This window comes from Blastocystis hominis, assembly GCF_000151665.1.
Source record: "Blastocystis hominis, Singapore isolate B (sub-type 7) whole genome shotgun sequence assembly, scaffold_2".
Lineage (NCBI taxonomy): Eukaryota > Bigyra > Opalinata > Blastocystidae > Blastocystis > Blastocystis hominis.
The window spans coordinates 430,707-447,023 of record NW_013171827.1 but is presented as its reverse complement, the minus strand read 5'-3'; the positions used below and the strand labels follow the sequence as shown (position 1 = coordinate 447,023).

Below are 16,317 nucleotides of genomic sequence, written 5' to 3'. Positions count from 1 at the left end.
GAAATATTTCTTAAGTAGTTTCTACTCGTTCTGCAACAACCGCGGTTATTTCATCAATTTTCAAACAAACTCAAAAAACTATTTTTTTCTTTCATTTATTAATTAATTAATTAATATCTACAAAAGCAATGAGCAAAACACTTATCGAACAAAACGTGATCTATCTATCTATCTATCTATTCATAAGAGATATATGTATATGTATATGTATATATAAAGTGCAAAAATGCTTTGAGTAATGATCAATCACTTCTTCACCCAAATATCGTTTTCAGAAACACAGGGAGTGTGTACTTCATTCCAAGAAAAGCCCAGAACAAATACTTTGTCTCCATTGTCTTCTTCATTACTCGGATTGGAATGCACAATCACAGAGGGAGAATCCGAAGTTCGTTCCGGCTGCTTTACACCGATTAGCTCAGGTGTTTTCTTCTGGGTTGGAAGTAAGGAGGGAATCAATTCCGAAGGAGTTCGGTGTTTTAACGGTTTTGAAAGACGCGGAATTCGAATGTCTTGCCGCGGACGCGCGTTCAAAATGGTGAACGCATCTGAAGAAACATAATGCAAGTCGGACATACCGACGTCAATGTTATTATCGTACACAATCGGGTTGATAATAGGAACACTTGGAGGGGGTGGAACGATCTGAGGAATTGGGAGGTAACTTGGCGATTGGTAATACGGGTAGTAATACTGAAAACAGGGCTGGCTTGGGACGTTCTCGACCATCTGCACCCCCACAGGAGGAGTGAAGGTTAGATCAGGTCCCAAGCCACTTTGCGAACCTGAAAGATAGCTAGACGGAACCGACTGGTCACTGGAGTCGAGTTCCTTGCTATCATACGAGATGTTTCTGTTTGAGACCAGGGATGGATTCCCAGCAGGATACCAGGGCTTCAGCATGGAAAAACCTGTTTCCACCATCTTCGATGTCTCTGGAAAAGCGCTTTTGTCCTCCTGGGCACCACTCTGCAATTTACCCTTCTTCTTACATTCTCCTACAGGTAGCAACTCGCTCCTCGGTCTCTTTTTCGAAATCGTTGAATTATAGTACTGCACTGTAAAAAAACTTTCTCCGCCTTCCATAAAATTCAAACAAACACAAAGCTTAAAAAACATCGCAACTCCACTTTTTCCACGTCTTATCATGCGAGCACGACACCACGCCCACCTTGTTCGTCAAGAAGTCCACTCCCGTAACACTCCCATCATGCCCCTCCAATGTCTTCACGCACTGAAAATTTCGCGTCGACCACACTACTCCTCGCTCCTCCTCCTCCTCTCCTACCCTTCACCGTCCGATCGAACCCTCCGCTCACCAAGAACTCGCCAGACGCATCGAACCGAATATCCGGAATCACATTTCTGTGCGCCGGCACCGTATAAACCGCCTTCTGCTTCCGCAGATCCCACATCTTCACCGTGTTGTCGTCGCTCGCCGTCGCCAGCTACCCTTCACCGCGGTTTTCGGACCTACTTGGAACCCGTTCGGCGCGAAGCGGCAGCACAGCATTCCCTTCGCGTGGCCCTGCGCGTCACCGCTCACCGCTCCGTCGCTTACCTGCAGAACCAGCGCGCTGCGCCCCGATCGAAGGTCCCACACGCGGCACACGCCCGATTGATCGCATGTCGCCGCGAGGCTCCCGTCGCGCTGAAATGATAAGCCCATGACGTCACGTGCGTGACCGTCCTGGAGGAGCAGCTGGTTCCCCGTTTCCACGTCCCAGAGACGAAAAGAAGAGTCGAGACTGACGGTGCCAACGAAGCGGCCTGGGGTGAGATACGAGAGAAAGAAGGACCTGAGGGGTGGAAGGCCACCGCGCTGACGCGATTGATGTGTCCGGAGAGCGTGTGGACCAGAGACGGATGATCATCATGGATGCACCAGAGCTTCGCGGTTTCTAGGGAGAGAGCGTGAGAAAAAAGTACTGTCCAGCGAGGACGTTGCGAAAACGGGCGCGGAGCTCTGGTTGACGAGGACGCCGTGATCGAGATGTAATGTCGAGGTGGGGCTCCAGCTGACGCAACACACGCGGCCATCGTGTGCTTTCCACGAATAGATCCGATCCGTCGTGTCGACGTTCCAGAGCCGGACCTCGCCGCCGAAGCAGCCGGTGAGGAGCAAATTCGAGGCGATTTCTGGATTTCCATTATTCAAATCGCAGCACGAAATCGGACGGTCGGCGCCGAACTGAGAGGACTCCACGAAGAGGTTCTAGAGATAAGAGAGGGAAAGAGAGAGAAGGGACGCTGTATTGGTCCCAGAGAGCTTTGGTCTGAAGTTCGTGCGATCGAAGATAATCCATGTCGGTTTCCTCCTTCCGCTGACGTTCCAAGCGCTCTTTGCATCTGCAATATGAGTGAAAGGAGCGTGGGATGACTTTTCGATGGAATAGGAAAATATGAACTGACGAGCCGCGATGAGCTCGGGAGCGGCACGCGTATATACAGTCTCTTTCGGTTTCGCTTCTTCTTTCACCGTAGAGGAGTTCTGCTCTACTATTTCTCGCTGCAGAGCCAAATCTTCTTCGGTTGGCGTTTTCCGTATTAATATATTGCGCAGTCGGCTTCGTCGATCGCCAGGACCTTCTCCGAACAAGCAAATAGGCTCTCCACACGCACGAAGCTAGACATGAGACCGTTGCACGAGGTGAATAGCATACCTGCAACTTTACGTCTTCATCAAGCGTTGGGATCGATATTATCCTTCCCTGGATCAATGTTTCTAATGCCATCGAAAAACTACTTCATTCAATTGATATTGAGACTTCATACTTTAGGAAATAAAAATAGGTATGAAAATCCTTTACACAACCGACAGTGAAGGTTTTCCTTAGAAATGTTTGTATGAGTTGTACCTATTATAGTTTGTTATGTTTGCAGGAAATCCAAGATGAATCGATGTGAATCGGGCATGTATATATCCAAGTAGAATTTCTAAAACAGATCCGAAGTAGTATAGTGGTTTAGTATTTCCGCCTGTCACGCGGACGACCGGGGTTCGATTCCCCGCTTCGGAGTTCTTTTTTGCTTTATTATTTATTATTCACAACATTTCATGTTTATTGTTATTACTATTTGAAGCCTGTTGTAGTATATCCTACTCGCTATATTGTGTAGCATACAATTCCACACAAACTACCTCTCTCTCTCTCTTGTTACCATTCCATAACCTATTATTATTATTATTCCACTTTCATTCATTCATAATTATTTCTCCAACAAACACAACTATTCCTCAATGTGTGCCTTTTTCGGTGCTTCTTCTCCCTTCTGCTGCATCTACTCATCATCCCCAAACCGCATCCCGACAAGCTGACGTTCCTTCAGCTCCTTCTCCACATCCTCGCGTACAGGATCAAACCACTTGTGCGCCATCGCCTCCTTGGCGGTCAACCGATCCTACAAACAACATTTCCCTCCATCACCCACATTATGGTCATAAACCAGCGTTTTATCAAGGTAGTCAAACAGATCGTCATTTATAAATTTCTTTGTCGAGGGATTGATGAACTCCTTCCAATTCCGTCGCGGGAAGTACGACAGCAGGCTTTTGGTCTCCCGGTTCAGCCGTAAGTTGTATTTCTCGATGTACTTGTCCAGATCCGCGCTGCCGAGCACCTCCGAGATCTTCCGCAATTGATCGTAATTGTCCTTGCCTCGGAAGAACGGCGTCTTGTTGAACACGATACCGAGGAGCATGCACGACAGGGACCAAATATCGAGGGAGTAATCGTAGTACTACGGACATCAGCATTTCATTACGCTGCCCACGTTGTCGTTCGTGAGAAGCTCCGGTCCCTTGTAGTTCCGCGTACTCACACGCACGTTGTATTTCTCGTCTAGAGCGTCGGAGGGCAAGAGTGTTGATACGAGGCTTGTAGTAGTCGGCGAGGCCCCAGTCGATAATGAACACTTCCTTCGTGTTGATATCGATGAGAATATTCTGGGGCTTGATGTCGCGATGCATGATTCCTCGGCTGTGCGCATAGTCCAGCCCCTACAGTGAACATACAGCACAGCAAATACGATCAGGATTTTGTAGAAATAGTAGCGAAGCTCGTAGTCGGTGAGACCGAAGTAGAACTCCTAGAATCAGCAGCCCATTGAGTGAAAAAAACCTTAAAATCCTTCGATTCCACCCAGCGAGTTATCAAACTAGGAGCATTCGTTGTGGGCTCACGCACGGTCGCCAGTAGCTAGGAATAAACAAATCTAGACAGGAAAACAGGGAGAATCGACGGACCGCCGGAAAGCTGCTGCATGATCTTGATTTCGCTGAAACGTCACGCTATGGATCCGAAACTTACCGCTTGATCTTTGCAAAACGCACTGGCTTGAGGTACTTGATACTAACAGCATCTCCTGTCTGAACATCGATTCCCTTAAACACTTCACTGTACTTGCCTCTTCCCACCTTGCGGATGATTTGGTATCGTTCCGGAGAACTAGAGCATATCGCACAGGTCCAAGGAGGCATACTCCCACTTAATGTCCACCGCGTCGTAATCGGCGTATTCTGGGGGCATGTTCGCCACTACATCGGCATACACACGCGAAACACTCAACTCAGCACCCTGCATTGCGAAAATTGAAATCCATGCATCCATGCATCCATCTGTCTGTCGGTCTGCAACAAACACATCGTTCGGCAGTTATAGTATAGTTATAATGGTTTTATTTTTATTTTTATTTTGTATGGTTCAGTAAAGGAACGAGGGCGCGTCTCCCTCAAATAGCGTTTACAACGAGTTCCTGTTTGGTCCCCGCGGTCCGTTTATACGCCGGAAACGGCGCTGCGTGCGGCCTCCAGAACGACTCTCTGCCATGATTCCTCCTCTCCACGCCTACTTGGCAGCCTCTGTGCCCACCGACGCGGGCTGCAGGGGTGCCGGCTGCGCCGCGCCCGCGGCCGATCGGATCAGCGGCGCGGGCTGCGCGCTGGAGTCGTCGCGGACGGCCTGGATCAGCGGGGCCAGCGGGGCCGAGTGGAGCAAGGGCGCGGGCTGGACGGGGATCAGCGGCGCGGGCTGCGCGGAGCTACGCAGGTTGGGAATGATGGGCGCGATGGGCGCGGGCGCGCTCTGCGAGGGGGACGAGGCCCCGGACACCGAGGGAACCAGAGGAACCAGAGGAACCAAGGGAACCAAGGGAACCAAGGGAACCGAGGGGTCTTGAGAGTCGCGAGAGTCGCGAGGAGACCGGGAATCTCGGGAGTCTCTGGAATCTCTGGAGTCCCTGGAGTCCCTGGAGTCTCGGGGGGACTTGGAGGCGGGCGGCTGCAGGCGGGCGCGCTTGGCCAGATCGCCGAGGTCGGGACTGGAGTCGGAGAGCGGCGTGCGCGGCCGCCGACTCGCAGCGCGCTGCTCGGCGCCCGATTCCTTCGATTGCTGGGCTTTGAGGCGGTAGGAAAGCTCGTGGCGCTGCCGGAGAATGTCTGCGCATGAGGCGGAATGCAGGGAACGACTTTGCACCTCGGAGTCGGAAAGGCCCAGCGAGGCCAGCCAGGACGGACGGTAGAACGCCTTCAAGTGGGCGATGTGCTTCTCCGAGGCGTATTGCACGGCAGCAGCGGCCAGGACTTTGGGCTCGTAGACAATACAGAGCCAGGAAGAGAGTCTTGGGAAGAGGGAAAGAGAGAGACGTACACAATGTCAAGAAAAAAGCGAATGAGGTGGACAAAGTCGACGTCCTTCGAGGGCAAGCTCGGCAGACGCTTGTTCACCTCCTCACAACACACTCCTAAAGATGGTGGAGGCTACGAACCACTACCATATGCCGCGTGACAGCACTTCTGCACATACTTATGCGGAATGTTGAGAGTCAGGTCAAAGTTGATCCCACTGAGTACGATGCACTCCATTCGAGGCAAGATGTACTCCATAGTCTCTGTACTCTAGAGATAATGAGTCGAATGCATATCGACTCGATCACATTTATCCCTCCACGACGGATAAGTGATCCTTAGGAATTCTTTGACCGACAGTGCTCGCCACTCTTTCGAATCTTGGACCTTTAGGGCAAGATAGCAGCATGCTAACGCAGTGTCCTATGCTTTACAATCCTCAGAGAGGATTTACAACATAGTTAAACGTATGCCAATCCATCTTTGAATAAAATTTTTGAAAGAATAGTCGGGCATAATGCCTCGCCTTCAGGCAAGTGCAAGTTAAGGGGCCTATGGAACGCAATCTTTTGGATATACAAAATTTCTATTTTCCCTCCCGAAGGATTCCTCGACCTTACTAATTGCTTTGTCAACGAACGCACTCCCATTAAACAAGAACCTAGATCCTCAACGGACACAACACTTCACATACAAAAGTAACTCAAGGTTCGAGTCGTTTGAGGCGCCCAGAGTAGTAGAATAAGACGGGGACATCGTATTTGGAGATTCCATATCGAAATGAATGAACTTATCAGCAAAGGCAAAATGAAAAGAGAAAGACAACAAGCAGCTTCAATTACGTTTATCAAGTCAAAGACTATCAAGCACGCAAAAGAAAGATGCGAGTACACCTTTTTTATGGACACGGAGTTTGAGGAACCGTTTAATCGATTGATGTCCAAATAACCGCGGTTCTAATGATGGTCCAACGAACCATCGCACACAGAAGCACTCCAGCTTCAGAAACTCGGTCCGCTCCTTTAGAACCATGTCAACTCCCTCCATGTACAGTGCACGAGTTTCGATTTCGGTCGAAAGTGCTGGCAACCGTTTCGCTATTCACCACATGCATTGTGCTGCAACCAAACAGCAAAAATCAACAAAACACAAAAAGGTAAAAATAGTCCAGTTTTTTCTGGACCGTTTTCAAAAAAAATGGTGGAGGGTCGATTGACAATTCGTTTTGACAAAAAGGAATTTGTCGCGAACTATAACGAATCCAATAAGATTGGTTGGTTACGGCAATACCTTTCGGTCGTCCCACTTTCGAAAATTGATATGTAGAATCAAGTGAAAATACCTGCAAACGAAATCTGTATTGTTATTAATGGAGTTCTTGCCAATGAGAACAAGACCTTTTGGGAAGCTAAGGTCACACCCAGTTCGGTCGTGGAGATTTACCGGAAACTGAAAGAAACGCTTGTAAAAATCAAGTTTCAAGGAAAAGTGTACGAGTTCGTTGCTTCCGACCATTCTACGATGGCGGAACTGATCGAGGAAGTGATTGTAGAGGAATCTTCGTCGATTAACACTAGAATGGAGACAGTTCGATCACAGACATGACTCCTTCACACTACGTTTTAGCTCTGAACGGACGTATCCTCCCCGGAAATTACACGATCAAGAAGGCAGGTGTATCCCTTCGAGATGAACTCGTGATGATCTCTGGTTTGCATCTCATCCATCCGCGCGATCCGACGTTTGACCATCTTCACTCGCAGTCGGTCGAGTTCCGAAGGAGCTTCCGCGATTCCATCACCTCCGAAGACTCGGTGTACTCCGCCATGGTGAACCAGTCCTGCCTGCAAGAGATCGAAGATCTGCGGCAGGAGCTGGAAGATCTTCGCAAGGAGGTCCAGACGGGGGGTGGCGATGACTCGCGGAGCTTGACCTCGCACGGCAGCGTGGACGGAGGCGAGGTCAGCGGTGGCTCGAAGTCCGACATCGCGCTCTTGCGCAAGAAAATCGAGGCGTATGAGCGATCTGCTCACGAGAGCATGTCGAAGTGGAACGATCGCATCGCTGAGTTGCAGGCCTCGTTCGTCCAGCTGCGTCGCAAGGTGGACAACCTCTCGCAGGCCTCGCTGACGGGCGGCGGAGCGAGCGGAGGCTCTGCGGGGCAGTCGTTTTCGTCGTTGCAGCTGAATGATTTGGAGAAGCAGGTGAACTCGATGCAGCAATTGCTGGGAACGCCGACTTCGAATCAGGATATTTCGGTCACGAAGCAGATCGCCGTCATGTCGGCGCGGATGCAGACGATCCAGCGCGATATCGGCAATCTGAAGACGGACACGGAGGATATTTATGATCGCTTGGACTCCTTACCGAATCAGCCAGTCGACCAATTGCCGGACGAAGACACCGCGTCGCTCATGACGTCGCTGATGTATCTCAAAGAGGAGGTCGCGGAGAACAAAACGCTCGCCACCGGAATGATCAACGACTGCGAGAAGCGACTTACGCAGAAGCTGAGTGCGGTGGAAATGCATGTCGCTGCGCAGAAACCGAGCGGGTTGGGAAGCGAGTCGGCGAGCGAAGAGCGGCTGGCGGAGCTGGACACGCGACTGAAGAGCTTGGAGATGGAGACAGCGATGGCGAACGATGTGGAGAGTCGCTTGGGAGCGTTGGAGCAGTCGGTGCAGAGCAGATTGAGCGAGCTGGAGGACGTGAAGGAGAGGGCGGAGCGGCTGGAGTCGTGCGTGGAGGGAGTGAAGCAGACGGTGGAGGAAGTGAAGCAGAGTCAGGAGGAAGAAGCGAGTCGAGAGCAAGGAGGAAGAAACGAGGAAGGCGAGATGGAGCTGGTGAAGCTGGACGTGCAGGCGCTGCAGGGCGAGGTGGCGGCGCTGAGGGAGGACTGGAGCGAGATCGAGCAGGTGCGGAACGATCTGCAGGCGGTGCAGGGGGCGGCGGATGCGATCGAGGACGTGAAGAGAGACGTGGAGAGTCTGCAGCAGACGGTGGGTGCGGTGGACGACGTGAAGAGAGACATGCGGAGCATACAGAGAGCGGTGGACTCGATCGACGACGTGAAGAGAGACGTGCAGACGCTGCAGCTGACGCTGGGCGGAATGGAAGGCACCGCGCAGACGATGGAGGCGATGCGAAAAGACATCGCGGCGCTGAAGAACGATCTGGCGGAGATCGATGAGCTGCGGAACGACGTGCAGATCGCTCAGCAGTCCATTACTCAGATCGATGAATTGCGGAACGACGTGCAGAACGATCTCGAGGCCATTCGACAGGACCTTTCCAATCTACAGATCGATTTGGACAACGCCAAACAAACCAATCTGCAGATTTCCACCATGCAGCAAACCATGAACGGAGTGGACGAAACGAAAGAAATCATCGAATCGATGCGACAAAACATCGACGAATTGAACGGACTGCGCAGCGACGTGGAATCGGCGATGGCGAATTGGAAGGATTTGGACTCGCTGCGATCGGATGTGGACGAAATCCGCGGCGAAGTGGAATCGATGAACAACGAAATGAAAAATTCGACGACGTCGTCGAGCGAAATGCTGAATGAAATGGAGCGAATGAAGAAAGAATCGATGGATCTTTTGAAATCGACGTCGGACTCGGCGTCGAATTGTCTGTCTGCAATGAATCGCGAAGTGGAATCGATGAAAGACGAGGTGAAGAAAGTGTGCGCGCTGCACGACGAGCTGAATGAATCGATGGAGACAATGAAATCCAATCTGGACGCCGCTCAACAATACGCCGAGGAGTGTGCTCGCAGCACGGCGGAATGCAATCGCAACGCCGACGAGGTGCTGAAGACATCCGAGTCCGTCACGGCGATGCTCGATGAAGTCTCTCGCATCACCGCTGAGGGCTCCCAATCCGCCTCCGCTTCGAACGAGCAGCTCGCCGCCGAGCTCCGTCTGCTCAGCACGCAGCTGAACCAGGTCAAATCGCAGTGCTCCGCCGCTACCGAAGGCGTCTCGCAGGCGATGAGTCAGGCGGACGAGGCGAAGCAGAAGACGGAGTCGCTCTCGAAGGCGTTGGAAGGCGTGGAGGAGGACGTCTCGGCGACGAAACAGTCCGTTAGCGGCGTGTCGAGCGCAGTGGAGGAGCTGCAGAGCGGCGTGTCGGACGCAAAGCAGATCGCAGAATCGGCGTATGGACAGATGGAGGAGCTGCAGAAGCGCGTCTTGGCCGAGGAGCAACGGTCCGATGCGTTGGAGAGCCAGCTGAATGGACTCAACGCGGCGGCTGAGGAGGCCAAGCAGACGGCGGAGAACGCGGTGAGCCAGCTCGAAGAGGTCCGGAATGACGCATCGCAGCTCCGCGACGCGTTCAACGGCACGGCGAGCGAACTCCAAATCGCGCAGGAAGCCGTCGAGACGCTTCAAAACCAGCTGCAGGCGGTGTCTTCGGCGCAGCAAGCGAGCGAAGCGGACGCCCAAGCGGCGATCGAGACGCTGCAGTCGAACTTGGATTCGGTCCTGCCCACGGTGGACGACATCATCAAGCAGATCACGTCGATCACCGACGCTGTGAACGATATGGACAACCAGCTCACGCAGGTCGAGCAGACCGCGATGGCTGCGAACGGACTGGCCGAAGAGCAGAGCGTCGCCGTGCAGAATCTGAGCCAGCAGGCGCAGAACGCTGCGTCGAGCGCTGCCTCCGCGCTGGAGAGCATCGCGGCGCTGGAAAGCCAGCTCGAAAAGAGCCGAGCCGAAGCCGCGGAATGGAAGGAAGAAGCGGCCGAAGCAAATCGCAGAGCGAGCTCGGCTGAATCGCTCGCGAGCTCGGCGAAGTCGATCGCCGATTCGGCGGTGAAGTCGATGATGAGCTCGGCGCAGTCGGACACGATCGCGATGTCCGCGTTGGACCCGCTGCGGACGCTGATCGAAGACACGGCGAAGCGTGCAGAAGCGACGTCGAAGCGCGTGGACGAGCTGCAGAGCGAAGTGGAGAGCGTGAAGAAAGAAACGCAGGAAGTGGCGGCGAGCGTGGAGAGCGGAAAGAGCGAAGCGACGTGCGAGATGGCGGCGGTGAAGGACGAGATCGAGATCTTGAAGAGCGGAATGGAGGATGTGAATAGTGGAGTGAATAATCTGTTTGAGGCGGTGGATGGAGTGAAGAGCGAAGTGCAGGAAATGAACGAAAAGGTGGGCGAATTGGAGCGGCAGGGAAGCGAGGCGAAGGAAAGTCTGGAGAGCGCGAAGGAGAACGCGAAGGAAGTGGAGGAACTGAAGAGCAGCGTGGAGGAAATGAATCGAGAAATCAGCGAATTGGGTCAAACCAAAACGGAAGTGAATGAATTGAAGCAGAAAATTGAAACCATTGATGATGTGAAAAACGAATTGAATTCAATGAAACAAACCATCACTCAGATCGATGAATTGCGGAACGACGTGCAGAACGATCTCGAGGCCATTCGACAGGACCTTTCCAATCTACAGATCGATTTGGACAACGCCAAACAAACCAATCTGCAGATTTCCACCATGCAGCAAACCATGAACGGAGTGGACGAAACGAAAGAAATCATCGAATCGATGCGACAAAACATCGACGAATTGAACGGACTGCGCAGCGACGTGGAATCGGCGATGGCGAATTGGAAGGATTTGGACTCGCTGCGATCGGATGTGGACGAAATCCGCGGCGAAGTGGAGTCGATGAACAACGAAATGAAAAATTCGACGACGTCGTCGAGCGAAATGCTGAATGAAATGGAGCGAATGAAGAAAGAATCGATGGATCTTTTGAAATCGACTTCGGACTCAGCGTCGAATTGTCTGTCTGCAATGAATCGCGAAGTGGAATCGATGAAAGACGAGGTGAAGAAAGTGTGTGCGCTGCACGACGAGCTGAATGAATCGATGGAGACAATGAAATCCAATCTGGACGCCGCTCAGCATCTAGTCTCCACCGCTCAGCAGCAATCTTCATCCTCTTCTTCTTCTTCTTCTTCATCTTCCTCTTCGTCCTCTTCCTCGCTTTCCCAGCTCCAATCCCAGCTTTCCTCCCTCGAAACGCGCATCGATCTCCTCTCCTCCTCCTCCATCACGCAGCCCAAGCTCGTCTCCGACGTCTCGGCGCTCCAAACCAACGTCGAGGTCCTCGCCACCTCCCTCCGCGAGGTCAAGAGCTCCCAGCGCATGGTGAGCTCGCAGATCGCCGTGCTGCAGGAGGACTGGGACGGTCGCCAGCAGGCCTTCCTCGCGGAGTTGTCGCTCGTCAAGACGCAGCTCAGCGCGGTGACGACGCCCGAAGAGGACGGAGCGGCGCGAGGCAACGCGGGGAAGTCGCGCGGGTTCTTCCGGACGAAGCAGACGGACGACGGAAGCATGATGCTGGAGCTGGAAGTGCTGCGCGAAGACGAAAAGCGACTGAAGGAACGCGTGCTGGCCGACGCAGGGACCTGCTCGGACCGCTATGTGCGACTGACGCAGCAGATAGAGACGTTCAAGCTGCTGCTCGATGAGATGAAGAGCGATCATTCGGTGAGTATGAAGAAGCTGGAGGTGCATTCGGAGGAGATGGGAAAGGTGGTCAAGGAACAGATCGGACAGATGCAGGAGTGGTATAAGAAGCTGAATGCGAGCCGTTTTGCCTAGTTGTAGTGTGTGTTGTTTGTGGTATGACAGATTGTTTGTTAGAAAACAGATTTACAGAATTTTTTCAAAGAATTTTATGATTTCTGGAATAATGGAATTTGCGCTGCTTGCTGTTTGTTCTGTACTCTTGATGGTTATGGGAGCTTGCGAAATTGCAGTACGTGCTCCATAATCGCTATTTTTGTAGTCGCTTCGACAGTGGGGTGGAATGAAATCTGAAAAAGATGTTTTTCTAGTAAGTCCCGCCTCGCGAAGTAGCTTTCGTAAGATTTATGTGGATGAGAGTGGGTATGTGTTCTTTTTGTTCTTCCTTTCTCACCTAGATATGGCTACAACGGACTTCTAGAGAAAATTCGAAGAGAAGACTTTTCGCGCTTTAAGGATTCCACATACATGGACTATACTGGTATTGTTGCTGACACGGATTTTATAAAGGTGCTGGCCAACACCGAGATTCCCAAATCAAAAAAACGTTTGACCTTATTAAGAATATTCCGTTTGGAAATACACACAGCAATAGCCCTGCAAGTAAGAACTCTGAAATCGAAGTGGATGTCGGTTTTCTGTCCTCCTCGAATCTAGAAAGCTCGTCAGGCCATTCTTGAATGGTTTCACACGACCAGCGACGACTACGAAGTAGTATTCACCTCCGGAGCAACAGGTCTGCATGCAATGAGTTCATCACCTCTAGCTGGCCTGCATCTCATCGGAGAAACGTTCTCCTGGTCCAAGAAGTCCCACTTCTACTATCTGCGCGAGAATCACAACTCGGTCTTAGGCATTCGCGAGATCGCTCTGCACAACGGAGCCACTTTTCATGTTGTGAGCAGCACTGACATCGAGCAGGAATGTCAAGCCTCCGAGTCCTCGCCAACGGACTCGGATCCCGTGAACAATCTCTTCGCGTTTCCTCTGGAAGAGAATTTTTCTGGGAAAATTTTCCCTTTGCATTGGATCACGCAGATCCAAGGAAAGAACCGATTCCACTGCCAGGGGAACTGGTACGTCCTCCTCGATGCCGCTGCATACGTTCCGACGCACGATCTCAACTTGACAGAATTCCCCGCTGATTTCGTCGTGATGTCCTTCTATAAAATGTTTGGCTTCCCCACGGGACTCGGAGCGCTTCTGGTTCGAAAACAGAGCGCTCATGTGCTGAACAAGGTGTACTATGGAGGAGGGAGCGTGTTGCAGACGGTCACAAAATCGGGGGATCATCGGTAATTCCACAAATCCGGACTATTTTATAATAGTGTGCCAAGCTCGATTTCCCGCCGGTTCGAAGACGGAACTCCAAATTTCATGGGGATTTTGAGTATTATTCCCGGGTTCGAGGCGATCAAAGAAGTCGGAGGAATTAATGCGGTGAACACGCACACAATGATTGTGACACGCTATCTGTACGCAATGCTCATTCCGCATCACACACAGCGCGTCCAAACTGCGCGCACTGCGTCATTCCAACGGATCGCCTCTCCTTCGCATCTACGGCAACCACGACACTCCCGCGGGACTGCAGGGCCCCATCGTGACGGTGAACGTGCGTAGGCGATTGATTCGCGGTGCATCGCAGTGGACCCGAGCGGCTCGCTGGTTTCGTTCGCCGAGGTGGAAAAAGCGGCCGCGCAGCACCGAATCCACGTAGGTTTGGGCAGAAACTGCGAGCTAGCTGCGCGCTGGATGGCACTGCAACCCCGGAGCGGCGTACGCGTCGCTGGGACTGTCGGAGGAGATGGTGATCAAGCAGATTCGGGAGCATCAGTGCTTCTCGAACGAGTGCGTGCATCAGTCGGCGCTGACGGTGGTGAACGGAGTGATGGCGGGCGGAGTGAGGATCTCGCTGGGGTATCTGACGACGTACGAGGACTGCGATCGCGTGGTGGAGTTCTTCAAGGAGGAGTATTTGAAGTGAGGAACGTGGTAGCTGGGAGTGTTTGTTGGAATAAAGAGAGTGGGGAGAGAGAACCACGATGAGGAAGGATAATATATGAACAAACACGATGAGAAAGGAAAGGAAAGGAACAAACACGATGAGAAAGGAAAGGAAAGGAACAAACACGATGACGAATGATAGGAACAAACAGGGAATGAACATCAAAAATTGACATATCGCACATTGTAATTGTCTGGCTCCATCGAGTAGTCCGCGTTCTGCTGGCAAATCTGCGATCCATCGAGCCTGTACAGCGTGATCGGGTTGTTGATGCAGTTGTAATGGTCGTCGAACTGCCCCTCCACGATCAGGTTCTGACTCAGCGGATAATACCGAACGAGGCCCACAGGGAGATATTCGTGGATGCAGCTCGGATCGTTCAGGTCGTACTGCTTGATCTGGCCCTGGTATTTCACCTTCCCGTTCTCCCAGAAGATGCACGAATAGCTCTCCAACACGCCTCGATTCCACTGACCCTCGAAGTAGCTCTTGTCCGGGAAGTAAAACCGGCCGCGGCCGTGGTAATACAGCGTCGGCTGCAGCACCGACATGCTGTCGTCCAGCCACACATTCCCGACATACCACGCCTTCTTCCGCTGCGGGAACCGCTCGGGCACTTCGGGCGCGTAGACGGTGGCGAAGGTCTCCGGCGGGATCCGATCGCTCTGCCACTGCCCATCGAGAATTCGCCCGTCTGGCAGATACAGCGCGCCGTTCCCGGCCTTCTGGATCATGTTGAGGTTGTTGTTGATGCAGCTCCATCCTCCGACGTACACGCAGCGCCACGACTCGTCGATCGCCATCGCTTCCAAGTTGGGAGTCGCAAAAATCTGCACGGTGGGATCGGGAACTCCCTCTTTTAGGGTCAGAACGTAGCCGATCACCTCCATGCCTCGCATTGAATAGCTGTAATACACTCCAGAATACTGCAGATTGTCGTGGTACTGCCCTTTGAACACGAGATGCCCCGCCAGATCCCATTCCTGGCCGGGTCCTTCGCGCTTTCCGTTCTGCATGAAGGCTTTGCACGTGCAGCGACCCATCGCGTAGGTGGCAATCGATCGCTCTTTTCCATTCTCATACTCCACCTCTTTGGTTAAAACGCCGTTTTCGTTGTAGTATTTGCACAAGTCGCAGAGCTGGTCGTCGATGATCGTCCCGTTGAACATCATCTTCCCCGATTCCCAATAGAAAACCACTTTCCCGTGGGGCTTCTCGTTCGAAAAAACGCCCTCGCAGTATTTCTGCCCGTTAGCGTAGTAAAGAATGCCGTGGCCGTGGAGCTTTCCGTCTTTGTACATTCCTCTGCTGATGATTGCGTTTGTGTGGGGGTTGTAAATCGATCCATTGACCAAACATCCGTCCCGGAAAGTTCCTTGTTCAAGTAAGGCGTTGGAGGAAAGCGTTCGGACCTCGCCCTTGTCGTGCAGTTTGCCATCGATAAACGTTCCTGTATAGATGAGATCTCGCTCTGTGTCGACTTTCTGGCCTTTGACGCCTCTTTTGGACGAGGAGGTCGATCTGCGGAGGGATGAGTTCGATAACGAGTTCGTTAATCCTTTCGATTGTTGGAGTTGACTCGCAGATTGAGTGGAGCGGGCGAATGGCAAGCTGCCGCTTTGGTTTGGCTGGATTGGGCTCATTGGTTTGTTTTGTGGAACAGCAGTAGCAGCAGCAGAAGAAGAAGAAGAAAAAGAAGAAGCAGAAGCAACAGTAGAAGAAGGCATTGATTGACTAGGTTCATTGGATGGAGTTGGGTACTGGGAAGGCAAAGGCAAAGGCAATGGCACGGGTTGGTCGTTTGCTTCCTTCGGCAATTTGACGGTTGAAACGAAAGGGAACGCAGGAGTGGAATCTCGATTCTGGTTAAGAGGAGGGATATAGAGAGGAATCGCTTCGGTGCTCGTTTGTCTCAAAGCAGCAGGCGGAGGAGGAATCAGGTTCCCCGTTTCCACTTTCGGAGGCTTGTTTATAGTAGATGAATGAATCGAGTTCCCCGTTTCCACTTTCGGAGGCTGGGTTGTAGCAGAGAAGTGGGTCGAATACTTGGGTTGGATGGGAGGCAGCTCGCTCACCATTGGAGGAGGCGGTTCATTGACCAGAGGGAAGTGAGTTGAGTATTTTGGCTCCATTGG

At 52.2% G+C, this 16,317-nt stretch overlaps 7 protein-coding genes; 2 read left to right on the top strand and 5 right to left on the bottom strand.

Annotated features, from left to right (window-relative positions):
• Nucleotides 1-238: 238 nt before the first annotated feature.
• On the bottom strand, nucleotides 239-2,040 carry GSBLH_T00002593001 (uncharacterized protein; the record flags this gene model as incomplete). XM_013041068.1 has 6 exons in its annotated part: nucleotides 239-293; nucleotides 325-1,129; nucleotides 1,158-1,257; nucleotides 1,289-1,448; nucleotides 1,478-1,770; nucleotides 1,800-2,040. The coding sequence occupies 6 exons, from the start codon at nucleotides 2,038-2,040 to the stop codon at nucleotides 255-257; spliced, it is 1,638 nt and encodes a 545-aa protein (XP_012896522.1). The 3' UTR covers nucleotides 239-254.
• A 175-nt stretch (nucleotides 2,041-2,215) lies between these two features.
• GSBLH_T00006454001 (uncharacterized protein) lies at nucleotides 2,216-2,735 on the bottom strand (the record flags this gene model as incomplete). The annotated part of the gene is made up of 2 exons (XM_013041067.1): nucleotides 2,216-2,626; nucleotides 2,664-2,735. 2 exons carry the CDS (start codon nucleotides 2,733-2,735, stop codon nucleotides 2,216-2,218), a joined length of 483 nt encoding a protein of 160 aa, XP_012896521.1.
• Nucleotides 2,736-3,231: 496 nt separating this feature from the next.
• On the bottom strand, nucleotides 3,232-4,610 carry GSBLH_T00002592001 (uncharacterized protein; the record flags this gene model as incomplete). The annotated part of the gene is made up of 10 exons (XM_013041066.1): nucleotides 3,232-3,282; nucleotides 3,313-3,402; nucleotides 3,433-3,741; nucleotides 3,775-3,842; nucleotides 3,874-4,000; nucleotides 4,030-4,089; nucleotides 4,122-4,199; nucleotides 4,230-4,278; nucleotides 4,311-4,448; nucleotides 4,483-4,610. The coding sequence occupies 10 exons, from the start codon at nucleotides 4,608-4,610 to the stop codon at nucleotides 3,232-3,234; spliced, it is 1,098 nt and encodes a 365-aa protein (XP_012896520.1).
• A 36-nt stretch (nucleotides 4,611-4,646) lies between these two features.
• Nucleotides 4,647-6,514, bottom strand: GSBLH_T00002591001 (uncharacterized protein). XM_013041065.1 has 7 exons: nucleotides 6,081-6,514; nucleotides 5,927-6,049; nucleotides 5,773-5,896; nucleotides 5,649-5,742; nucleotides 5,468-5,619; nucleotides 4,852-5,437; nucleotides 4,647-4,822 (listed from the first exon to the last, which is right to left on the bottom strand). Exons 1-7 carry the CDS (start codon nucleotides 6,105-6,107, stop codon nucleotides 4,732-4,734), a joined length of 1,197 nt encoding a protein of 398 aa, XP_012896519.1. The 5' UTR covers nucleotides 6,108-6,514; the 3' UTR covers nucleotides 4,647-4,731.
• Nucleotides 6,515-8,736: 2,222 nt separating this feature from the next.
• On the top strand, nucleotides 8,737-10,946 carry GSBLH_T00006453001 (uncharacterized protein; the record flags this gene model as incomplete). The annotated part of the gene is made up of 2 exons (XM_013041064.1): nucleotides 8,737-10,794; nucleotides 10,836-10,946. The coding sequence occupies 2 exons, from the start codon at nucleotides 8,737-8,739 to the stop codon at nucleotides 10,944-10,946; spliced, it is 2,169 nt and encodes a 722-aa protein (XP_012896518.1).
• Nucleotides 10,947-12,326: 1,380 nt separating this feature from the next.
• GSBLH_T00002590001 (uncharacterized protein) lies at nucleotides 12,327-14,161 on the top strand (the record flags this gene model as incomplete). XM_013041063.1 has 9 exons in its annotated part: nucleotides 12,327-12,537; nucleotides 12,573-12,655; nucleotides 12,685-12,803; nucleotides 12,832-12,910; nucleotides 12,941-13,469; nucleotides 13,503-13,649; nucleotides 13,681-13,793; nucleotides 13,823-13,890; nucleotides 13,919-14,161. The coding sequence occupies exons 1-9, from the start codon at nucleotides 12,458-12,460 to the stop codon at nucleotides 14,159-14,161; spliced, it is 1,461 nt and encodes a 486-aa protein (XP_012896517.1). The 5' UTR covers nucleotides 12,327-12,457.
• A 182-nt stretch (nucleotides 14,162-14,343) lies between these two features.
• Nucleotides 14,344-15,825, bottom strand: GSBLH_T00006452001 (uncharacterized protein; the record flags this gene model as incomplete). The annotated part of the gene is made up of 1 exon (XM_013041062.1): nucleotides 14,344-15,825. The coding sequence occupies one exon, from the start codon at nucleotides 15,823-15,825 to the stop codon at nucleotides 14,344-14,346; it is 1,482 nt and encodes a 493-aa protein (XP_012896516.1).
• Between the last annotated feature and the right edge of the window lie 492 nt (nucleotides 15,826-16,317).